Below are 26445 nucleotides of genomic sequence, written 5' to 3'. Positions count from 1 at the left end.
ACAAAATAACTGTTACTAGTAGCTCTGTGTGTCTTCACCCTAAGGCTGTGAACAAGGGATAGGGATAAAGGGAACATCTTGGAACGGTTACTTATTTTATCTCTGAAAAAAATAGCACTTGATGGGTGCCTCATATAATGTGGGTAAAAACATTCTTCACTTCCCTTGGGAATCATTAAGTTCAAGTAATACAGGAGCGGCCTTTTTTGGGTGCTCATCTAACAACGTTAGTTCTGTCTTCTGTTGTTTTTGTGAATGACCGGAGCACTAAAATATTACCCAGTTGTCAGACAACTAAAGTTTTTTCCTTTTATTTTTTAAGGCTCAGAAGATGAGAGGGTTTACTGCCCTGTTGGTGGCACTACATTCATTAGCTTTTTATCCTGAAAGAAGCTCAGCGCAACAAGGTAAGGACTGTAACCTGCAACTGATTTGTATGTGTAGTGGATGTAAAGAGATTAGATTAGAGGCTCCCTGTGATAGAGTCATTAGAACACAGTGATGGAAGTGCAGAGCTCTACCTTTCCTTTTATTAAATATTGCCAATAACTTGGGGGCTTAAGGTGGCCATAGACTCCAAGATCCGCTCGTTTGGCGACATCGCCAAACGAGCGGATCTTTCCCCGATATGCCACTAAACTGCGTGGCTATATCGGGGGTAATTCGAACGTTCGGCCGTATGGCCGAACGATCGAATTACGATGCGCCAAGCGGCTCCGACGGGTCGGTCGGGTAAAAATCCAACCTTCCCGATCGATATCGTGGCCAGATATCGATCGGGAAGACCCGTCAGAAGCCCCCATACACGGGCAGATAAGCTGTCAAATTGGTCCAAACGACCGATATCGGCAGCTTTATCTGCCCGTGTATGGCCACCTTAAGGGTCAATGTTCCCTCTACTTCCTTCTCAGCTTTGTGAGCAGAAAAATACTTTTGTGTGCAAATTTTAAGTTTGTGTACCCAGTTTTAAAAACTGTGTGCTCATCAAAATAAAAGCAATATTTTATGTTTTCAAACGAAACTCTTTGTGCGTTGGCCTCAAAATTTATGTGCTCATGTATTAGTGCACAGTTAAGTGGGAACATTGCCTGGGGTACATCTGTTCTAGACAGATAGATAGATAGATAGATAGATAGACAGACAGACAGACAGACAGACAGACAGACAGACAGACAGACAGATTTGGTTCTTATTCTTATGCACTGCTTAAAAAAATTTCAGCCCCATCACTGTAGAACTACAGTATAATTAGGTGTAGAATTAGCTATAAGCAGCAATAGCTGACATGGGAACAGAGCCCAAGGCTCCCTGTGATAGAGTCATTAGAACACAGTGATAGATAGACAGGTAGACAGATAGACAGATAGATAGATAGACAGACAGACAGATAGACATCAGAATAACTACACATATTTCTTGATGAGATCAGTATGATCAGAGTTCAGTCAGACCCCTGGCTATGATTGATACACATGCCAGGGTTGTATTCTGCAGAGGACATGGCAAGGCAGTGCCTGGTGGAGTAAATGCAATACATGGCAGGCCAAGCATTTACCTTTTTGCATGGAGTAGAATATTTCTCCTTTAGGGGATCTGAAAGATCTAAGTTATGAAATACAGTACAGCCTTGTCAAGTTTATTTTCACTACAAAATGCACCTTCCAGGGGATATGAGTCATCTTTGCATATATAATATATCCACGTCTCCAAATTCGGTACAAGTTCTTCTCAAGGGTACAATTTATCAACATCACTTTACTTGCAGTCAGAAGAATTAAGGCTCAAGCAACAGCAATAAGGGTTTCCGAAAATTAAACCGAGGAAACTTCTCAACCTTCCTAAAGGAAAGCAGAATCCATTTTCACTCCTTGATGTGTATTAGTGTGTTTGGATGAGGTCACAAAGGCATTTGCAATATTGTATTCCTGATGAATAATGTCCATAGGTTGAACAGGTATGGGAATTTTTCGGATTTGACTCCCGAGAAGTCTGAATTTTTAGTGAAATCAGTGGAAAAGTCTGAAATGTTCGGATTATCGTACGAAACCCAGCGCAGACCTCGACAGGTTGAAGATGGAGTATTTTCAGATTAAGACTTTTTGCATCCTTTTTGCATCCTCGGGGTATAATAAATCTCCAAAAAAAAATTTCCTTTACACAGTCGAATTTTAAATAAAAAAAAAAATAAGTTTTTAGCGTTCTGACTTTAATAAATAACCCCCATAGAATGTATTGCCCTTTTAAAGATAATGCCAAAACAAACTCATGTAAAAATGCTTAGGATGATCTTACCCCAGGCTTTTTATGCACCCAAAGTTAACCCTGAATCTGCTGTAAGGGCACAATAAATACATTCTGCTGATATGTGAATGTAACCATTTCCATTAGTAATATGGAAATTCCCTTGGCCTAAACGTATGTATATTGATAATGTTAATGGCTATTGGACTAGAGCACACTGTAATCATTGCTTCACTTCATTATCCCAAGGAATTAAATTTTTCTTGAGAAGATTTTAAAGAACTTTAAAAGCATGGAACACTTTTCTACCATAGCCAGTTTAATGGCTGAGCCATGCCTGCTCAGAGATGACCATAGTCTACCATGTATTTCCCTTGGACTGCCATGACATCATACTCCATAGACATTCTCTTAGAAAGCTGAGATCAATGTCAGACTGAGCCTCTTACCACCCACATGGAACATAAAAATGAGGGCCCACTCTCAAAACCATTATAATAAATGTAATAGGTGTCATATAGACCTCAGGTGGAAAAAAGAAAGGGTTGATCTAAATTGTTCTTCTTCTCTTGAGAGTCCTGCATCGGGTCAGGTACCCGTGGAATACCCACAAATTGGTAGGGGTTCAGGGCAAAAAGTCCCGGATTTCTTGGCTGTGCAGGCAGTCTGCGGGTAACCCAGCTGGGTACCCAACAAAGGTGCAGGCTTGATCCCTCCCACCCTCCCTTGTGGTTCTCCCAGGTTTTCATTTTTTTTTTTTGGAAGATTAGGCACGGGAGTAATGTCCCTTCCGTCTAAATGTAATGCCACTTCCGGTTTTGCTTGTCCCCCAGGTCGGAAGGTTAGTTGGCCTATTGCGAGACGGGTAGTGAGAAAATGCCGGTCAAAATTTTGGGTTGGGGGTTGTAGGTACGGGTCGAGTACGGGTTTACGAGCAGGAGTCTACTTCTCATATCATAACTTCTTTCCATAACTAAATTAGTGGGCAATCAAGCCTGGTCAGTTCTTAGCTGACTGAGGGTCCAGGAGATAGAAGTTATTTCATACAAACATTAATAAGTAATCTTTCCATAATTTGGACCTTACCTGACAATAAATATTAATTATATTTATGTATATTTAATTATATCTTAGTTAGGATCAAGTACAAGGTACTGTTTTATTATTACAAAGAAAAGAGAAATAATTTTTAAAATTCTGAATTATTTGATTAAAATGGAGCCCACGGGAGATGGCCTTCCTGTAATTTGGAGCTTTCTGGATAACGGATCCCATATCTGTACTGCAAGTGACAGTTACTGATTCTGGTTTCCACTACAATAACTTCTTGGCAGAGCAACTCACAGAAATGACAGACCTCTTCTCTCATTGGATCAGTTGGAGAGCCCTAGAAATACATTTATTTGAGGGAAAATGGAACAAAACGTTGACTATGATTTCCCCCGCTTGTGATATTTTACCAATGAAAAGAGGAAAGTTCCACTAGAATTAATTATACCTCATATCCAGCAGTCAAAATGTTAAAGAAAGGATTAGTGTAACAGTTTCATTGGTCATATTCCAAAATGAGTGTCACCGTATAGGGATTTATAGTATTTATAATATAACAGACCTGGAAGAAAATGGATTTGATACATATATTTTGATTTTAAAACTAAATAAGTTTGATTCAACTGAACATGAACATTTGCTCATTTGCAGCAAGGTGTGAGAATGTCTACAACTCGGATATTGTTTTCATCGTGGATGGTTCGTCCAGCATTGGTCAGGCAAACTTTCGGATGATCAAGTCCTTTATGGAAGGGGTGGCCATTCCCTTTATAAATGTTATCGGTAGGGAAGGTATTCGTTTTGGCTTAGTCCAATACAGTGATGATCCCAGGTGGGTACTAACAGCGTCTTCACTTATTAACGGTGGCTGACTTTTTTTGGAGAGTCATTCAGTTATCTGTCCAATGACTGTAAATATCCTATGATGCAAAAATTAATTTCCTAGCATGTCCAATCAGAATCTGTACAATTATGAGCCCACACCATTCAATACAAGTTACTCAGTTTGGTATTTGATCTTTAAAAACTTCTTGTTTTTAAGTTGCTGTTGGGCTTCTTTTATTATCTGCAGAACAGAGTTTACATTTTCCACTCACCGGAATGGCACAGAAGTGATTCAAGCTATCAGAAACGTGGGCTACAAAAAAGGAAACACAAGGACCGGTGCTGGGTTGAGATATGCCGGGGATAATTTCTTTGGACCTACAATCATCCGACCTAATGTCCCTAAGGTATCATGAATTCTCTCCCAGTGCTCACAATTCTGGCAGTACATTATACTCTTTCTATTTTAGGATATAATCAAACATCAGGATGAAAAGGCAGACCAGCAATTAGGCATCTGGTATCAGGTGGAGTTTAGATACTGTATGATCTCTGACACATAAGCTGTTTAGGGCATCAGCTGACTTTGTAGGGATCAGGATGAGTTTGACGATCAGTTGAAAGCATGGTGATCTATGATGCCCATTCTTTGAGATAGTTGAAGGTCAAAATCATGGTCACCATAGCTTTAGGCTTCATACAACATCTGCCTCGAAGATTAATAACACCCTCTATTTATTTGCACTGATGTAACTGTTATTCTTTTCTTGTACTTGTCAAAATGGTTTCCCTAGAGGAGAATTCTGGAAATTTACTGCAGTGTGTTTGCACCTGTTCTCTTAAAAGAACAATAACACCTGCACTCGTAAAACTGGTGTGTTTACTAAAGAAACTATAGTTTATATAAACAAGCTGCAGTGTAGCCAAGGGGGTAGCCATTCAAGCACCGGATACACAGTAGATGACAGATGAGCTCAGTAAAATCCCATTGTATGATACAGAGCTTTTCAGTTATCTGCTGTGTATCCTGTGCCTTTTCTCCTTTTTCAGCTTTGAATGGCTGCCCCCATGGCTATACAGCAGCTTGTTTATATAAACTATAGTAGTACTTATCTGTTATCTACTGTGTATCCTGTGCTTGAATGTCTGCCCCCATGGCTATACAGCAGCTTGTTTATATAAACTATAGTAGTACTTATCTGTTATCTACTGTGTCTCCTGTGCTTGAATGGCTGCCCCCATGGCTACACAGCAGCTTGTTTATATAAACTATAGTAGTACTTATCTGTTATCTACTGTGTCTCCTGTGCTTGAATGGCTGCCCCCATGGCTATACAGCAGCTTGTCTATATAAACTATAGTAGAGTTTCTGTAGCAAACACACCAGTTTTACCAGTGCAGGTCAACAGTACATTATATGGTCATTCCTTTAAAACACTCGTTTTTTGTTTTTTTTTACTGTTTCTTAAATGTTGTCTAACCATAGACTTTCTTGCTCTGTTGTGCATACATACATTTTTACTTATAATTCATAGGGGCAAATTCACTAAGCGCCGAAGCGCCTAATGCTAGCGTCAATTCGTTAGCGTTGGGCATTTTCGGTACTTCGCAAATTCACTAACGAACGCTGGCGTAAATTCGCTAGTGTTACTTCGCACCCTTACGCCTGGCGAATTTTCGCTACGGACGTAACTACGCAAATTCACTAACGCGCACAGTGTACTGAACGCTACCTTTTACCCTAGACTTCCTTCGCCATCTCAGATAGGGATTGCTTCAAAAAAAGTTCAAATTTTTTCTAAGTCCAAAAAAACGCTGGCATTTTTTCTATATTATGGGTGATAGGCTGAAAAAGATCGAAACATTTTTTGGGGCTCCCCTCCTTCCCCCCTACATTTCCTAACTCATGGCAACTTAACTATACAGTGGGCACATGTGTAGGGCAAAAAAAAATGTATTTGATGTTTTGAAGGTTTCCCAGGTATTTGTAGTGATTCTACGTATTCCTCCATTGAAATTTGAATTTGGCGTCATATGCAAATTATCCATCGCTAGCGTAACTTTGCTTCGCTTAGCGAATCAACGCTAGCGCAACTACGAATCTTAGTGAATTTGCCACATAAAGTGAAAGTGTACTTTTTTTTGCACCTATTCGTGTTACTAGACCTTTCATTTTCCATTTGACTTTTCAGGTTGCAATTTTGATAACAGATGGAAAATCTCAGGATGATGTAGACCCTCCATCTCAAAGACTAAAAAATCAAGGAGTTAAAGTTTTTGCTGTGGGTAAGTTAATACAGTTCCTAGGACCTGGCCTATAGAAACTTCACTGGTCCTTTTTTTCGCTAGGGCGGGGGGGGGGGTGCCTGAATACTTCTCATGGGCAACAGAAAAAATACTATGCTAGTACAAATAATACAAGGTTGTACCACAGCAAGTAAAGTATTTGTTTACAGGCTGAGAATACCAACATACTGAGGTTCTGAGAATGCCCAATAATGCTTACACATTTAAGGTAATTGAGGAAGATACGTTAGAAGCTAAATAATATATATTTAATATATATTTTCTAAACAAGCCAGGTCTTTGATTCAAACTGTCTGGATTGGCTTGTAGGAACAAAGCTAACTTGTCAACACCAGGTCAGGTTAGTAGCTACACTGTACATATTTCTCCATGCCTGCCTAATCATGGATTTCCATTGCACCAGGAATTAAGAATGCAGATAGTCGGGAGTTGACCAGAGCTGCATCCACTCCAACTGAAGATTTCTTCTTCTATGTCAATGACTTCAGAATCCTTGGCTCCTTGCTCCCTGTGGTGACTCGGAAAGTTTGCACCAGCACTGGTGGTGTTTTGATTACTGATTCCAGTAAGCCTGACCTTTAAGCTTTCCCAGAAACTAAAATATATATCCAAAGTGTTTTGAGTTCTATATTTAGCAGATGTCTTGGTTTGTATACAGAAGACTATGAAGATGCACTAATTCAGCCGTTTATTGCAGAATTGCACCTGTAACAGGGGAAAGTCTATGCTATATATGCATCTTAGAATGTTTTTTTGTAATAATTGACAGCTGCATTGTCTGGTCTTCTTCATATTCAGCTTCCAAACACATAAGACCATAGTATCTTGCTTACTAGACTATGAATTCTACTACCTACTCTTTAAGGATATTATCACACTACAGGATATTGGAATGTTTACATAAGTTTGTGACAGAAAGCCAGAGAACAGTAGGGTCTTGTCCAAGGCAAAATTTGAAGTCAAAATCAATTAAAGCTGCCTAGACGCTAGGAAATTGGCAAAGTAACTAAATGTCTTCAACTGACAATGGACATTTTTGGACCCAGCAACTAGCAAACTTAAACATTATCATATGATACAGTAGTGCAAAGCTCAACATTTTAAATGGGAAAGTTAAAGTAGAAGGAAACCCACTGAGGTAGTTTATTGCTAATAGATTAGCCACAATAGTGCTAGCTACAACACTATATTTATTCTGTCGAATGCTCTAGAACAGTGATCCCCAACCAGTAGCTCGTGAGCAACATGTTGCTCTCCAACCCCTTGGATGTTGCTCTCAATGGCCTCAAACCAGGAGATTTTTTTTTTAATTTCAGGCTTGGAGGCAAGTTTTGGTTGTACTGCCAAACTGAGCCTTAATGTAGGTTGACAATTCACATAGGGGCTACCAAATGGCCAATCACAGCACTTATATGACACCCCAAGAACATTTTTCATGCTAGTGTTGCTCCCCAACTCCTTTTACTTCTGAATGTTGCTCACGGGTTTAAAAGGTTGGGGACCCCTGCTCTAGAAGCTCTCTCTGTGTGAGTGGTGTTATAATAGCTATGGAAATTCCCTTGCTTTATGCCAGAATGTATTTGAGAAGCGTTGATAGCCGAGCTCACTCGCACACAGAGCCTCACCTCGTCCGTAGCAGCTATCGCGGATCTCGGTTACTTGGTCCGATGATTTGAATACACAAAAATATATTACCTGCTCACATCGCTGACACCCACCACTGCTTTACCACCGTGTACTATTTTAATAAAGCCGCTATTTGATATCAACACTTTGGCCTCCCGTGGATAAGTCTGTCAGCGCTGCGAGCGGGTAATATATTTCTTTTGGCTTGCTTTATGGACAATACATAGCATTTTTACAGACTGTACCAATATGATTTATGTTAGCGACAACTGAGGCATAACCCCGAGGTCACTTGCTCAGTGCCCCGTATCTACTGACCACTTGAAATGTAAATTTCTATATTATGACGATGAGTAACGTGGAGTGGTCACTCTTTTTTCAAAGCATAGCTCTGAGGAGCAAACACCACTCTTTGTTTGGTAACATAGAATAAAGGTTGGGTGATGATCAGATCATCTAATTAAAAGACTATCCCTGTAGTACAAACAGCCAACCAACCAGGGATTTGTTGGCAGCATTATTGAATCTCAACTATCATAAATTGATTGTGGAGGGTAATCAGTCTTGTATTTAAATTACAGCCTTGGTGGACATGGTTTGGATACCACCTACATTATTGCTCACGTTTGAACCTGAGATATAAAATAATATACAGACCATAAATGTTGTTTACACTCGTTGACTTAATGCCTTTTGTATTTCTGCAGCTTCCCAGACTTATACAGGACCCTCCAACCTGGTTTTCTCTGATCAGACAGCCAATTCAATGAGAATCCAATGGTCTGCAGCGACTGGCCCAGTTACTGGCTATAAAGTTCTGTACGTTCCTCTCACAGGTCTGGGACAGCAGATTCCAGCAGAGCTCAGAGAAGTAAGAACCTTATTTATGTTTTTGAACCAATGTGGGTGTGGTTGAACAGCATGCCACCCGACCCCTAAAATCCTGCCGCCTTAGGCCTGGGCCTTGGTGGCCTTTCCACAAATCCAGGCCTGGCTGCCCCTTTGGCTGCCCCTTTGGCTGCCCCTTTGGATGCCCCTCTGCCTTTGCTTTTGCCAGATTGCCATTTGGGTAAACTAGGTAAAATGGGGGCTAAGAACCTGAATACCATACATTGTGTAGTTGGATTAGTGACACAGCAGAATGTCCACCATGATATATGATATATAGGAATAGGGATAAAGACTAAGGGGGTTATTACTAAACCCCAATTTTTTTGGGGCCGGGTTTTAAGGGGGAAAACACAAATTTTTCATTGAAAAAAAAAACAACTCAAATTTTTCGAGATTTATTATACCCCGAGGCTGCTAAAAGTCTGAATACTCCATCTCAAACCTTTTGAGGTCATGTAGAAGTCAATGGCAGATATCTCTTTTATAATTGGAAGATATCATAATCTGCGCTGGGTTTCGTCAAATAATCCGAATAATTCATTGTTTTTAGGCGATAATCTGAAAAATTCTGGCATCAAATTCCAAAAAATGTGTACGTTTAAAATTTTTTATGAATTTATCGAGCCTTTTCCTGCAGCAAATTTTTCTAGTTATTTTATTGATAAATGAGGTAAAATTGTGGATGGGAGTTTGGTTAAATTTGTTTTAATAACAAATTATATGAGCACATACTACTTTTTTGGTAAATAACCCCCTAAGTATCTCCAAAGAAAAATCCAGGAGTATCTCCTAGGTGAAACCTATTTCAATTAGCTGTTGTTATTTCTGCATGCCAGTTGTGTTTACATTAACTTGCATTGGCAATATAATAAATACTTGTGACTTATTACAACGTTAGGAGCCCCATGTTAGCTACGAAATCATGTTGATACATATAAAATGGAATTGCTAAAAACTCTCTCTGCTGGTCATAATTGACATTGCCGCAGATATTTAAGGCACTACTGTGAACTGGTTATGGTTTCAGCCTCCTATACACGATGAGCCGTTTCCAATCATCCCATAGATTCAGTTTGACTTTATTCAAGACAAGAAACACTGTTAGTTACTGTTCTCTGATATTTAATTTACAGATCACTGTTACTGCAGGGCAGAATGCCGCCGTGCTGCAGGGCCTGAGAGCTGCAACTGAATATTTAGTTACTGTTACAGCTTTGTATGTTAACAGCATTGGCGAATCTGTTTCTGGCAGAGGAAGAACGGGTGAGTAATTCTCATTGGGTGATACTGAGTGAGCCTGGTTACAACCAAGTTAATTGGGTAGTCCTAAATACTCATCCGGGCCTATCTTCCATTAGGACATGCTGGGTGATGGTCATGCATACTTGTGCCCGTCCCACTTACTGCAATAGCTATGGTTACCTTGAAATGCTAACAGGTATGGGCATTCAGCCAGGTATCACAGTGCAGGGTAACAGAGAGGTGTCCATCTTTACTGTACAGAACTATGTATGGTTTTAAATTAAAGGGATACTATCATGGGAAAACATGTTTTTTCTGCACTGAAATGTGTTTTTCAAAAGAGCAAACTGATTTTCTTATATTTAATTTTGATATCTGACATGGGGCTAGACATATTGTCAGTTTCCCAGGTGCCCCCATTCATATGACTTGTGCTCTGATAAACTTCAATCAGTGCTGCACTGCAAGTTGGAGTGATATCAACCCCCCCTGGCCTCCCCCCCAGTAGCCCATCAACGCATCAGCAGAACAATATGAAGATATCCAGACAGATAACAGCTCCCTGGTAGATATAAGAACAGCACTCAATAGTAAAATCCAGATCCTACTTCAGTTACATTGAGTAGAAGAAACAGTAGCCTGCCTAAAAGCAGTTCCATCCTAAAGTGCTGGCTCTTTCTAAAAGCACAGGATCAGGCACAATGACCTGAGGTGGCTGCCTACACACCAATATTACAACTAAAATAATAAAGGGTCAGGAATTAAATTTGACATGGTAGAGTGAATTATTTGCAGTGTAAACAGTGTAATTTAGAAATAAAAAACTACACCATAAAAATCATGACTGAATCCATTTAACGGAGTTTGATAGAGTCTGGGTAACATGGAGTAATGCTTCTGCAATTGTCTGTAGCCCCAAAGGGCACCAAATGCTAAACTTTTTCTTTAAAAAAATGTTTTAGTGAGTCCTCTTGGCATATCCAACTTCCGCATAGTGCAGTCTGGTCCCTCCTTTCTGAGACTGGCATGGACCCCTGCTGGAACTGAATCCCCAGTGGGCTACAGGCTTACCTACGCTATAAGAGGTACGTTAACCAGTGTTAATTGGTGTATGCCCAAAACATTACACTTTCTGCACATAAACATGCATTTGGAAGGTTGGGCCCAAAGGTGCAGATTTTAGCACTGAAAGAAAGGCTTATTATTATGCCTAGGGGAGAGGTAGTGGGCAGCACTTGTACTTCATTCAGATGGCTGCAGGGAGCCCCTCCAGGTACAAGGTGCACAAGACCCATGTATTTGCTGCCTGCCTATGAAATTGAACATCACCATTTTTTACAAAGCAAAATGGGTCCTACAAAATTCATTGGTTAATGCCAGGTCTAAAGTGGGGTAAAATAGTAAAGGAATTTTAGACATTAGCCAGACTATATTACAGATACTTAGCTTTAGACGCACATCATTAAATCATACGTGAGGACAATGTTGGAGCTGTATAATATATACCATTTATTTAACCTAGCCTTTAGTTGTATAATATTTTACACACCTAAATAAATGTTGCCGTAACAGACAGTTCTGTGCCTCTAGAAGCTGAAATCTTGGCTATAACCAATCTGGGCAGGCCTGCTGCTGGCTCTAGCTTGTTTTTGATTAAAACTAATTCCCGTTACCACACCCAAATGTACAGTAGATACAGCTCTAGAGGGAAAACAAATTCCCAGCCCTAGAGCTTAATCAGATAAGCCAGAATCTATTCTTCCTAAAGAGCAGTTTTAGTCCACTGGAGCTGCTGAATGTGCCTCAGTCATGTTGTTGTTGTCTCTTTGTTCCTTTCCTCAGGTGCCAGTAGGACAGAAGAGAAGACCTTGGGTGCTGGCACAACATCAGATACTCTGAGTGACCTAAAACCTAACACTGAATATGTTCTTGTTCTTTACCCTCGATACCAGAGTCAGGCTGGAAATCCTGTCACTATTACCGGCCGCACTCGTAAGTGCACGGGTGGGATTGTCATTGATTGCCTTATATTATATGTCTTATATTAATAGATACTCTGTTTTATTAACATTAGTGCACAATGCAGGATTCCAGTATAGATACAGGCTCCAAAAAAGTAGTATGTGCTCATTATTTGTGGTGTAGCCTTGTGTGCTTAAGCTTACAGTCCATTCAGTGGCAGCCAGGAGCATAGGTAGGTGTCACATACAATGGAAGCAACACCTTCTCAAGGCAGATAAAATTTACAGGGCTCGCTTGCATCCAAGTGGCCTGTGCTTTGCATCTTATACAGTAGAGTAGAATGGAATCAACTGGTCTTTTGGGACAAATCACAATAGACAAGTGTGCATTACACAACCACCTTTGTGAATAACATTTGGATAAAAAGCATAGTGCTCGTTTTGAACTTTGCAATTGCACAGACACTATAATTTTGGCAAGAATGTCACTACCATGCAATAACACCTACCTGTTCTTGCTGCAGAGCAAATTGAAGGAGTTGTGCAGCTCTCCCTGCAGGATGTTACATCACAGAGCATGACTGCAACGTGGAATAGGGTCAGTGGCGCCACTGGATATCGCATTTCCTGGGTGTCTCGATCAGGTAATGGAGAATGTTAGTGTTACAGTTTGTCCAGTCCATACATGGAGCTGCTTTTTGTACATGGGATTTTTTCAGGCACAGGAAATCCTTACACCATGTATATAGTCAAGTCAAGAGGAATTGCCTATTGAACCCTCCCCCCACTTATTCCATGCTCTGCATGGTGCTTCTTTGTGATGGGGCTTAAGTTCAAGTTTCTCTATCTACTGGAGATCATATATTTCACTTAAAATATACAGAATGTTCTATTCCACATGGTGCTGTATTGATTATGTCACTGTTGATATCATCAATGTCCTCAACTCTAATCCCTTTGCTCAGCGCATGAGTTTATAAAATTCTCCTCTGACCCCCAACCCTGCCACTGGCACTAGTTTTGGTGAAAGTGACCTAATGTCTATCTCATAACAAGCAACTTTCTTGGGTAGTGACTAGGTTACATTGGAATCCCAAAATTGGCAATGTGTCTTGGCCAGTTAACACTACAGATGTTCTCCTATGTCAAATCCTAGTCATGCCCATGCAAAGTGAGACAGCAGTGGACATTAATGTTAAATCACTGAAGGATAAAACCTCTTTAACGTTGAACTGATGGACATTAAAGAATGCACAGAAGCAAAGAAAGTTACTGCTCTGTTTTAGTGGGTCTTTTACACCGGGATTTTGTAATTCAGCTAGTGGAGAAGCAACCAAAATCACCCCTGGCAATTCCCATTGATGTCAGTGGGAACTGCATGACACAGAAGGTCCAGAAGGTTGTTGGCCTACAAATGCTCTAATGGGATAACTCTGCTAGTGGTTTTAGCAAGTCCTCCATGAAGTCAATAGAAGCCATTTGGGTTTTAGGTGCCTTATGACATAAAAAAAGCACCTACTTACACAACTGCTTTATACATACAGTAATAGCCATTCAATGCTGGTAAAGCAAACCATGACCCATTATCAGTGATCTCTCCCTAACTAAGGTCTGGCTCTGCTTCTGTGCAGTCATGTTGGCATGTTCCATTCACGCGTTACCTTATCTCACCACATAATTAAATCATGCCAGAACGTGCCTTTGGCCTTTGATGAGTGGAAAGCAAAGACATGCCTCCCAGAGCTCATTGCCGTGCCAGGCATTGTCTGCGTGGTTCATGGAGTTTGCAGGGAGGTGCCCACTTAAGTCTTTGGATTCTGTTCAAGCTCAGGATATTTATGATGTAGCGAGTGAGAGCAACAAGAAAGAGCAACAGCATAAAGTCCTTAAACAACCTCCAGTGTGATGTGGAAATGTTCATGTTTGATGGGTATTTTGTTAGCTGCTCTTTAATAAAACCTAATGAGTTTCTTTGGTTTCTAACACTGCAGATGTTTTGGTATAATAAGCACACATGTTCTGGCCCAGAACCAGAATTATATCATTATTAATTAAATCTGCTCATATTTCAACTCTCACTAACTTGCTCTCTCCACTCTGCAGTTCTCCAAATATGCACATACTGTGACCTAAATACATTCAGGGGCCACCGGGGTTTCTGTCTCAGGGGCCCCCCGCTTCTGCCACAAAGCTCCCGCTGGGCCCCTGCAACAGCCACAAACTGCGCTCTGGAGCAAACTATAAAATTTGCAAACTTTCTTCCACTGTCGGAAGAGGTTGCTTATCCATTTAATCCATTTCCGGGTTCGCAAAAACTATATTAAATTCATGCAAAGAATTTTTTTCCGGGCATAGGCATAACTTTGCACATTGTGAATAGTGATGGCCGAATCTGGAAAATTGGTGAAACCACGAATTTGACACCTGCGAAAAAAGTTGTTGCTGGTGACCATTAAAGTCAATGGGCGTATGTTTATTTCATCGCCGGTGTTGGAAAAACGTTTCTGCCGGCGTCAACGCTGGAGAATTCTCACCAGCGAAGTTTTGCCGCAAATCCGAGAATCTATTCGCCGGCAGTGAAACTGTCAAATTCTCTGTGAATTCGTCCATCACCAATTGTGAATATTTTTTCCATTACCAGCTTTAATTACATTCCATTTATGCCTCAACCCCTTAACTTTTAGAGTGTAAACTCATTTGTGCAGGCCATGTTCACCTCTTTTATCATTACCTTTGGTAATGGGAGTGCTGTCGGCCCATCTTACAACATGTCCAACAGCAACGTGGAGAATTAAATTACCAGGATTTTAATGTAAATGTTCCTTCAAATTGAGAAAAAAGGAAGAGAGGCCATATACCAATAATCTATGCAACCCTAAGGGGCACCTTTACTTTGCTCGAGTGAAGGAATAGAATAAAAAAAACTTTGAATTTCTAATGTTTTTTATGGCTACTTCGACCATCGAATTGGCTACTTCAACCTTTGACTACGACTTCGAATCGAACTAAAAATCGTTCGAATATTCGACCATTCGATATTAGAAGTACTGTCTCTTTACTTCGCCACCTAAAACCTACCGAGGTGCAGTGTTAGCCTATGGGGAAGGTCCCCATAGGCTTTCCTATGTTTTTTTGGTCGTAGAAAAATCGTTCGATCGATGGATTAAAATCCTGTGAGTCGTTTGATTCGAAGGATTTTTCGTTCGATCAAACTAATTGCGGTAAATCCTTCGACTTCGATATTCGAAGTCGAAGGATTTACATTCGGCAGTCGAATATCAAGGGTTAATTAACCCTCAATATTCGACCATATGTAAATCTGCCCCCCCATGTGCAGGGGTTCAAGTGAGATCAGCTTCTTTGATAAGGCCAGGTAATTGCCAAACCTCCTCACCAATGTGCCAAATTCTTTTGACTAAAAGTAATGTTAAATATTTTATTGCGGCAGTAGTGTTAATAATATGATGCAGGTTAGTTGTTCAGTTAATGGTACAAAGATCAGGTGCAGCTTCCTACAAGGATGGTGCTTACATTAGTAATTATAATCCTTAGGTTACTTAGTTGTTTTTTTTTTTGCCCAGCTATTATTATTATTATTAGCCAGCTGCAGAAAGAATAGGTAAAATAAAATGTAATTGGTTGTCATGGCTTACTGCACTACTAAGTGCCCCATTATGCTAAATAAATGCCTCGAAGAATGACGATGAAAGACTTGCCCCTTTTTAATCCTCAGTATAACTATAGAATTCATTCTCATAGCTGTTATCAAGATTAGGGGGCTGATTTTGATAACAAGTTTATAGAGTTTATGGAGGGAGTCAGCCAGGATGAGATTCAGGGCACTGGTATATAGTATGTTTTGTCCACCATTTACAATATATTTAGCAGAAAAATATAGTGGTCAGTGGCCCCAACTGACTGTCCCTCAGCAGTAAAATAGCAATCTTCATTCCTGAATAAACGTTATAGGTGTAAAGATTGTGTGAAGCGTATCTCTAATTAGAGACATCTCTAATTAGTAGACATGTCCTTTCATCATTCCTTATTATTAAAGGGGACCTGTCGCACTAAGAAATAATTCAAAATTATTGTCTATCATGTTAGTTGAGAAAAATAAAATTTACTTACATTACATTTATTATTTACATTTTGTTTCCTTCAGTCTTGGAATTACACAATCACAGCACACAGGCAGGATCCATTTTCTGGACACCGTTATTAAGACAAATTGTGTATCACCCCCCAAAATCTAATGTATTCACATGAATGGGGGGCCTAATGCCCATGTACAGTACCCTATCAAATGATAGAGTGTTAGGAGGGAGGGGGAATGTGTGGAGGGAAGTGACATCTAGGAAGTGCTGAATAGAAACTGAAAGTAATTGATTGCCCCACCTGTATGCCTCAGGCATAGAGGCGGGGAAGGTAATATTTGATTGACAGCTCAGATATTTAAACACCTTTATAACAGGTATGGATGCTTTAATGAAAAAAGGAATTTGGGTTTCATGTTTAATTTGCAAATTACTTTTATTATACAGCATTGTATGTGTACTGTAGGTGACAGGTGCACTTTAAAAGCGTCCGCACTAACTTTTTACCAACATCTAATCTCTCTTTGAGGCTCCAGTGACTTTTCAATGCATTTAGCAATCCCCAAATTGTCCCCATTTGTAGCTCTGTACAGTGAAAGTATGTAAAAATATTTGGTAGTCATACGTGCCATTCTGTATTTAGAGGCTGAGATTTAGCCATGTTTCCTTCTCTTTTAGGAGAAGATGCAAAGGATTTTGATGTGGAAGCCAATACAAACTCATTATTTCTACAAAACCTCTTGCCCAACACTGAGTATACAGTGTCTGTAAGCCCATTGTATGGGTCAGTTGAGGGCCCAGCTGCATCAACCAGAGTAAAAACAGGTACAATTATAGTTCATTCTCTGACTGTGTAATATCAGGTACAAGAAGTTGAGATGGTGGCTTCTAAAAGAAGTTGGGGCGGTGGGGCAGGTGTGCTTTGAGATAGTAGATATAGCAGGATGAGATAGTACCTATAGTAGCAGTAGGATAGTAGCATCTGGGAAGGGAGTGTGACTGTGGGATAGCAGGTATAGTAGGGATAGATGGTGCCTATAGTAACAGTGGGATTATAGTCTCTGGGAAGGGAGTGTGACTGTGGGATAGCAGGTATAGTAGGGAGAGATGGTGCCTATAGTAACAGTGGATAATAGTCTCTGGGAAGGGAGTGTGACTGTGGGATAGCAGGTATAGTAGGGAGAGATGGTGCCTATAGTAACAGTGGGATAATAGTCTCTGGGAAGGGAGTGTGACTGTGGGATAGCAGGTATAGTAGGGAGAGATGGTGCCTATAGTAACAGTGGGATAATAGTCTCTGGGAAGGGAGTGTGACTGTGGGATAGCAGGTATAGTAGGGAGAGATGGTGCCTATAGTAACAGTGGGATAACAGTCTCTGGGAAGGGAGTGTGACTGTGGGATAGCAGGCATAGTAGGGAGAGATGGTGCCTATAGTAACAGTGGGATTATAGTCTCTGGGAAGGGAGTGTGACTGTGGGATAGCAGGTATAGTAGGGAGAGATGGTGTCTATAGTAACAGTGGGATAATAGTCTCTGGGAAGGGAGTGTGACTGTGGGATAGCAGGTATAGTAGGGAGAGATGGTGCCTATAGTAACAGTGGGATAACAGTCTCTGGGAAGGGAGTGTGACTGTGGGATAGCAGGCATAGTAGGGTGACCACAACAATTACCCCAGGTGACCCAGCTATTACTAGGTCCCCGAAAAATATATTTTATTACTCACCCTACATTTTGAACTTCTATAGGGCCTGTGAAAATAAAAAATCTCTGTCAGTGGCCCTGGTTAGAAGACTTTGCATGATGACCTGACCCTGGAACTAATTTAAATCCCTTTACTACTATGAATACCACCAAGTTTTTCATGGAGGAGTAACCCAACTGTTAGCTATGATATGTAAAAGGCAGACAGCAAAATTTTTATTTTCAGCTTTTCATTACTACATGGGAGCATATAATAATAGAAACGTAACCTACCCACTACAGTTACAGTTGAAAATATAACTCTGATGATAATTAAGATAAAGATCAACACAAATTGTCCGACCAACCCTAGCCCTACAAACCCTCCTGATTGAATAGGCACCAGATTCACTTATATCTACCAATAAGAACTAATCATCCATCGAACATGCTTCTAAAAACTCACCTGTGTTTAGAGTCAGCAGTGGGTGGAGTTACAGACCTTCGAGTGTTGGAAAGAGGAACCAACCGCCTGCGCATTGCATGGACTGGCATTGCTCGTGCAACTGGATACCGGGTCACCTGGAGACACAGTGATGGTGAGAAGCATTAATGCACCTCATGTGCCATGGGGGTGGTGTCATTTTTAGGCGTCTTTAGTATAGCTTTTAAAAGAATATGCATATCTAAAAACAATCTATGCATTTTGATAATAACCACCCTAACCATGCTTAGAGCCTCCCAGGGTATACATTCTTTTCAGCATTCCTGGTAAATGTTTTTGGTATTTCTGATCACCCTTCGCCTGATCCAAGGAAGCGTTTCAAAACGCATAAGTTAATAGTGCTACTCCAGTAGAATTCTGCACTGAAATCCATTTCTCAAAAGAGCAGATTTTTTTATATTCAATTTTGAAATCTGACATGAGGCTAGACATTTTGTCAATTTCCCAGCTGCCCCCAGTCAAGTGACTTGTGCCTGCACTTTAGGAGAGGTATGCTTTCTGGCAGGCTGCTGTTTTTCCTTCTCAATGTAACTGTGTCTCAGTGGGATATGGGTTTTTTACTATTGAGTGCTGTTCTTAGATCTACCAGGCAGCTGTTATCTTGTGTTAGGGAGCTGCTATCTGGTTATTTTCCCATTGTTCTTTTGTTTGGCTGCTGGGGGAAAAAAGGGAGGGGGTGATATCACTCTAACTTGCAGTACAGCAGTAAAGAGTGATTGAAGTTTATCAGAGCATAAGTCACATGACTTGGGGCAGCTGGGAAATTGACAATATGTCTAGCCCCATGTCAGATTTCCAAATTGAATATAAAAAAAATCGGTTTGCTCTTTTGAGTAATGGATTTCAGTGCAGAATTCTGCTGGAGCAGCACTATTAACTGATTCATTTTGAAAAAACATTTTTTTCCCATGACAGTATCCCTTTAAGTCAAGCTGTTTTTTCAAGTCAAACGTCAATGCTATCCAAGGAAGAACGGACAGATTTTGAGTATGGACACAGGATCAGATCCAATGGGATTCCATAAGATTTTCCCCTATTGTCAACACTTTCTGACACTACAAAAAGCTTGTAATGAACAGACACTAGTATCAAAGAAGATACATCAATTCATCAAAATAATTCAGACAACAGATCTGCCCCATTGTTTCAATAACTAAATCTACTATCCTAGTCTAGCCCAGCTAATCTTTATAATTTTTTAAAAATAATTAACAGACTAGAATTCAATAGTCTATTCCTATAAGGATAATTTCTAATTCCATTTTATTAAGAGACAAAAATGGCACCATTTGGGCTGATCTTGACTTGAGATTTGACCTAGTAAATTATAAACTGGAAATTTCCACACTCTCTGCCATGAATTGATGTGTGTTATAGCAACTCCTTGTAGCAAATTGCTGAACAACCGTCTTGTATTGCCAGTAAAATTATCACTTATATTGTCACGCAGTGGGCAATTTGATGGCCACAATCATCCAGAAGACAAGAGAGGTTTTATATACTTTAGGCATTTCCGGTTGTCCTCAGTGAGGACCAATCATAGGTAATTTTCACCAAGTAGGGAAATTATTTTTTTTTTGTAGAGTGTCTTATTTACTTTTAAATTTGCAAAAAAAGGTGCATATTTAGTACAGTTCAAAATTGTAGGCAAAAGGAAATTGCTGTTTTATAAACTTAATTTTAATGTTCAGATTTTTTTCCTAACATTGAAAAATGAATTGTATTTTATATAATATTGAATCCAACTTAATATTGGGCACAAAAGTCTACAATTTCATTTTAAGCCATTTTTTAACTCTAAAATCTTCACTTGTTCTGATGTAATGTTATCCCTTTCATTTCAATAGAATTTTTAAATTATCCCTATTTAGGGAAGTTCGAAGTTCGTAAAATAAAAATAGTTTTTTACCCCAAAACTGAAAATGTCAGATTGTGTTTTCCCCAATGTTTTTTTTGAAAGGTTTTAATTATACAATATATATTTAGGTATGATGCATTTTAGTCCATTTAAGTTATTGACATATTGATATTGTATTAAGATGATGGAAGATGTTCTTAAGAGTCGCTTTGATGGTAAATAAGAATTCAAAATCACACACAATGTTCTCACATTGAAAATGTGTTATGGATCAGTATGCTTAATATTCTGTGTTTGTGACTTGAATGACTTATGTTCACTTAAGGTCGTCAACTGACCAGGACCCTGCCTGCCGATGTGACATCCTTTGACATTGAAGGTTTGCAGGCCAATTCTATCTATGTAATAGGGGTATCAGCCCTGGTCGGTAATTCAGAAGGCAGCCCTGTGACGATCACAGCACAGACAGGTAACTTGCTAAATATTTTATCGGACACAGTGGGATTTTTTTCCCATTTATCATGCATTGCACTTAAGCCCTCTCTGTAGTGATAGGCCAATTTGTCCCGTTTTGCGAATTTCCCAAAAAAGATTTGCAAAACGCATTGAAGTCAATGCACGTCAAAATTATTTTGATGTGCAACAATTTCAGCTCCATCGACAATTTCATACGTGCGCCTATTTTGTCCAAATGCATTAAAATCAATGGGCGTCCGAATCATTTTGACGCGCAACAATTTTTATGCACACTACTATTCTGACGCGTGCCCAAATTGTATCGGATTTTTCGCCGGCGAATTTTCTTTGCAGTTTTGCGAATCTATTCGCCGGTGGGAAATTTATTGCGAATTTGCGCCTGCCGAATTTATTCACCCATCACTACTCCTCTGCTTTGTCTTTTAAACAAGCATGTAACTTAAATTTGAGTTAATGGTGTCATGACCCCACAATACTCTTCTACTTAGCTCGAGTGAAGGAATAGAGGAAAAAAAACTTCGAATTTCGAATGTTTTTTTTGGCTACTTCGACCATCGAATTGGCTACTTCGACCTTCGACTACGACTTCGAATCGAACGATTCGAACTAAAAATCGTTCGACTATTCAACCATTCGATAGTCGAAGTACTGTCTCTTTAAAAAAAACTTCAACCCCCTACTTTGCCACCTAAAACCTACCGAAGTCAATGTTAGCCTATGGGGAAGGTCCACAACAACAATTTTTAGGTCGAAGAAAAATCGTTCGATCGATGGATTAAAATCCTTCAAATCGAACGATTCGAAGGATTTAACTTTTTGATCGAACTATTTGCGGTAAATCCTTCGAGTTCGATATTCGTTAACTAACCCTCGATATTCGACCATAAGTAAATTTGCCCCGTAGTATCTCATGGTATATCTGGACCATTGACAGAACAAACCTAGATATGAGAAGGGCCTTATATACATCTTTGCTCACTATTTTCCCATCATTCTGCTTGGATGTTTCACAAAATATAACTGTATCAATGACAGCAAAACACATCTCCATAGAAAAAGAACAGCTTATAAATATAATTGTTAAAGACAGAAATACACAATTAATGATGGATGAGGCAACCTGTATATAATTATCAGAAATTATGTAAGAACTTCCTTAGGAGATGTAGTTGGTAAAGAAAGTGGTTATGTAATTACATGTTTTAAATAACATAGTTGTTTTAATAGCTATATTGTAAATGCTACATACAAAGAATGCTCCAATATCATGTTGTTAAGATTCCTAGTGCTGAAATAACTCCTAAGGGAGGCTGAATGCTTCTTGCCCTTCTAGCTTTATGCCATAGACACAGCTAACAACCTCTCCTTCTCCCAAACAGAAGATGACTCTGTGAGTGAAGTTACCAATCTGAGAATTGTGAGTGCTGGAGAAACCACAATCAGAATTGCATGGAGACCCGTTCCAAGGGCCACCACTTACAGGATCACTTGGAGACGTAGTGATGGTTAGTGAATTCCTTAATGACTTGCATACAAATATTTATACCTGTGCATAATATGTACATATTTATTCAAATTACTTTATCTACTTGTTTGTGCTGCTGATGTAGGACTTTAAATAAGGGTCACACGGGGAGGCACATTTATCAAAGGTCTAATGTCGAATTCATCTGAATTTTTATAACTCTAATAAATTTGAATATACTCAAAATTCGATTGGGGGTTATTTATTAAAAAAAAAATTATTATCTAAAACTCTATAACGAATATTACCGACCCGAATTCGACTAAACTCGAATCGAGTTTTTTCTCTGAAAAAAAACATTGAATGTCAGGAAGGCTAGTAACATGTTCAAATTAGTCCCTGGAACTCTCCCATTGTCTTATACATGAACTCGGCATATTTTAGGTGGCAAATAGTCAAATTCTTATTTTTAAAGGGCCAGAGTTTGATAAATCTCAAAATTCGAATTAAAATTTGAATCGAGTTTGGATTATTCACAATTTGAATTTAAGAGTTTCGACCATAAAAAAAATTCAAATTTTCAATTCGACCCTTAATAAGTCTGCCCCTTACTGTAAGAACTAATTTCAAGGAGTTTTCACACAATCAACGGTAAAAAGGGAAATACACAAAAATTACATAAAAGGAAAATGAAGTGATCAAATTTTTATGGCCAAAACTGTCAAGTTCAACTAGGGAATTATCCAAACTCGATTCGAGTTTTTTTTAAAATTTTTTTTAGATTTTCAAGATTTATCATACTCTGGCCCTTTAAGAATTCGTTTGACTATTTGCCACCTTAAATATGCCGAATTCCTGTATCAGTCAATGTGAGAGATCCAGTGACCAATTTGGAGATTATTGTAACCTTCCAGACATTCGATTTTGATCAAATTCAAATTAAATATGATTTGAGTTTTCGGGTCGTTTAAATTTGTCCAAGTTTATAAAATTACATTTTATTAATACATTTTTTTTTTTTTTAAAAAAACTCACAGGAATTCGAAATTTGACCCTTGATAAATTTGCCTCCCCGTGTATATCCTATTAAGTAGCATAGTAAAGAATCTTACCAAACTGCAATATATATTTTAGTAAATACTGTCCTTTTACATATTTTACATTGAACCTCCTTTAAGCATGTCTTTATCCAGCACCAGTTGGAAAAGTCACTATTAACAGCTTCACATTTACTCCCTGATCAACTGGATTATTTGTTATACTGTATATAGTTTTATATATTTTTTTTTCTTGTTTCATTTTATGACAGGTGTTGAAGTTTCGCAGATAGTGACTAGAGACATCACTTCATTGGATATTCCTGATTTAGTTCCTGGGACTTCTTATACTGTATTTGTGTCAGCGATTGTTGGCAGCAGGGAAAGTAACCCAGTTGCAATCACTGCTCAGACAGGTAACGTGTACTGAGACCAATCCGACCTTAGTTATGAAAACTGTACGTTTAAAGTTTTAAGAACAATTCAATGGCCTATGGCCTTTGTGTGTTGACTTCTCCTCAACAACCTCAGAGAGATGCACCAAATCCATAATTGTATACCATATATCCTCCACAAAAGGTTTGGCTGAAAACGGTGCCAAATAGAAATCTTAATTTGTATATTGAAAGTTGATGATAATTTTTAAAAAATGCATCTTAAAAAAATTCTGTTCAACAATCCAGAGCTTTAAAGTGGCATGAATAGGGATCACATTCCACTAGATACCAAGGGGCAGATTCACAAACGGCGAAGTGGCCGTCGCTAGCAAAAATCAGCAGAAATCCAATCCGCAGGGACATCATCAATTCACTAACAAGCGCAGACGATAAGTCGATTTTTATGCACGCTACTATTCTGACGCGTGCCCAAATTGTATCGGATTTTTCGCCGGCGAATTTTCTTTGCAGTTTTGCGAATCTATTCGCCGGTGGGAAATTTGTTGCGAATTTGCGCCTGCCGAATTTATTCACCCATCACTACTCCTCTGCATTGTCTTTTAAACAAGCATGTAACCTAAATTTGAGTTAATGGTGTCATGACTCCACAATACTCTTCTGCAACCTTGGTTCACATCACACGTAGGGGCCCATTTACTTAGCTCGAGTGAAGGAATAGAGGAAAAAAAACTTTGAATTTCGAATTTTTTTTGGCTACTTCGACCATCGAATTGGCTACTTTGACCTTCGACTACGACTTCAACTTCGAATCGAACGATTCGAACTAAAAATCATCGACTATTCGACCATTCGATAGTCGAAGTACTGTCTCTTTAAAAAAAACTTCAACCCCCTACTTCGCCACCTAAAACCTACCGAAGTCAATGTTAGCCTATGGGGAAGGTCCCCATAGGCTTTGGAACAATTTTTAGGTCGAAGAAAAATCGTTCGATCGATGGATTAAAATCCTTCGAATCGAACGATTCGAAGGATTTAATTGTTTGATCGAACTATTTGATCGAACTATATTGATCAAACTATTTCGACCATAAGTAAATTTGCCCCGTAGTATCTCATGGTATATCTGGACCATTGACAGAACAAACCTAGATATGAGAAGGGCCTTATATACATCTTTGCTCACTATTTTCCCATCATTCTGCTTGGATGTTTCACAAAATATAACTGTATCAATGACAGCAAAACACATCTCTATAGAAAAAGAACAGCTTATAAATATAATTGTTAAAGACAGAAATACACAATTAATGATGGATGAGGCAACCTGTATATAATTATCAGAAATTATGTAAGAACTTCCTTAGGAGATGTAGTTGGTAAAGAAAGTGGTTGTGTAATTACATGTTTTAAATAACATAGTTGTTTTAATAGCTACTGTATATTGTAAATGCTACTTTCAAAGAATGCTCCAATATCATGTTGTTAAGATTCCTAGTGCTGAAATAGCTCCTAAGGGAGGCTGAATGCTTCTTGCCCTTCTAGCTTTATGCCATAGACACAGCTAACAACCTTCTCCCAAACAGAAGATGACTCTGTGAGTGAAGTTACCAATCTGAGAATTGTGAGTGCTGGAGAAACCACAATCAGAATTGCATGGAGACCCGTTCCAAGGGCCACCACTTACAGGATCACTTGGAGACGTAGTGATGGTTAGTGAATTCCTTAATGACTTGCATACAAATATTTATACCTGTGCATAATATGTACATATTTATTCAGCAAATTACTTTATCTACTTGTTTGTGCTGCTGATGTAGGACTTTAAATAAGGGGCACACGGGGAGGCACATTTATCAAAGGTCAAATGTCGAATTCATGTGAATTTTTATAACTCTAATAAATTTGAATATACTCAAAATTCGATTGGGGGTTATTTAATAAAAAAAAAATTATTATCTAAAACTCTAACGAATATTACCGACCTGAATTCGACTACACTCGAATCGAGTTTTTTCTCCGAAAAAAAACCTTGAATGTCAGGAAGGCTAGTAACATGTTCAAATTAGTCCCTGGAACTCTCCCATTGTCTTATACATGAACTCGGCATATTTTAGGTGGCAAATAGTCGAATTCAAATTTTTAGGGCCAGAGTTTGATAAATCTCAAAATTCTAATTCTAATTAAAATTCGAATCGAGTTTGGATTATTCACAATTTGAATTTGAGAGTTTTGACCATAAAAAATGGAAAATTTAAATTTTCAATTCAATTAATAAGTCTGCCCCTTACTGTAAGAACTAATTTTAAAGGGATACTGTCATGGGAAAACATGTTTTTTTTTCAAAATGCATCAGTTAATAGTGCTTCTCCAGCAGAATTCTGCACTGAAATCCATTTTTCAAAAGAGCAAACAAATTTTGTTATATTCCATTTTGAAATCTGACATGCGGTTAGACATATTGTCAATTTCCCAGCTGCCCCCAGTCATGTGACTTGTGCTCTGATAAACTTCAATCACTCTTTACTGCTGTACTGCAAGCAGCCTAACAACAGAACAATGGGAAGGTAAGGAGATAGCAGCTCCCTAACACAAGATAACAGCTGCCTGGAAGATCTAAGAACAGCACTTAATAGAAAAAGCCAAGTCCCACTGAGACTGATTCAGTTACATTAAGTAGGATAAATAACAGACTGCCAGAAAGTAGTTCCATCCTAAAGTGCAGGCACAAGTCACAAGTGACGCAACTGAGAAACTGACAAAATGTCTAACCCCATATCAGATTTCAAA

General features: G+C 39.0%; 1 protein-coding gene across 6 annotated transcripts in view; it reads left to right on the top strand.

Moving 5' to 3' along the window:
- The window catches only part of LOC108715880 (collagen alpha-1(VII) chain), a 138511-nt gene that overhangs the window by 15601 nt on the left and 96465 nt on the right, over positions 1-26445 (top strand). For 4 of the 6 annotated variants that reach the window (XM_018261402.2, XM_018261403.2, XM_018261399.2 and 1 more), the window contains exons 2-17: positions 323-407; positions 3943-4123; positions 4364-4523; positions 6309-6402; positions 6827-6988; positions 8757-8920; positions 10074-10203; positions 11145-11267; positions 12025-12174; positions 12668-12787; positions 16916-17062; positions 18395-18517; positions 20607-20750; positions 22138-22263; positions 23533-23676; positions 25242-25367. In XM_018261402.2, coding sequence (XP_018116891.1) covers positions 332-407; positions 3943-4123; positions 4364-4523; positions 6309-6402; positions 6827-6988; positions 8757-8920; positions 10074-10203; positions 11145-11267; positions 12025-12174; positions 12668-12787; positions 16916-17062; positions 18395-18517; positions 20607-20750; positions 22138-22263; positions 23533-23676; positions 25242-25367 — 2170 coding nt within the window. In that variant the 5' untranslated portion in view covers positions 323-331. The remainder of the gene's footprint in view (positions 1-322; positions 408-3942; positions 4124-4363; positions 4524-6308; positions 6403-6826; positions 6989-8756; positions 8921-10073; positions 10204-11144; positions 11268-12024; positions 12175-12667; positions 12788-16915; positions 17063-18394; positions 18518-20606; positions 20751-22137; positions 22264-23532; positions 23677-25241; positions 25368-26445) is intronic. The other 2 variants (XM_018261401.2, XM_018261404.2) reach the window with 2 other exon arrangements.

The sequence above is a fragment of the Xenopus laevis genome, chromosome 4S (assembly GCF_017654675.1).
Source record: "Xenopus laevis strain J_2021 chromosome 4S, Xenopus_laevis_v10.1, whole genome shotgun sequence".
Taxonomy (NCBI): domain Eukaryota; kingdom Metazoa; phylum Chordata; class Amphibia; order Anura; family Pipidae; genus Xenopus; species Xenopus laevis.
Note: the sequence above shows the minus strand (reverse complement) of the source record. Positions and strands in the feature narration are given on the sequence as shown.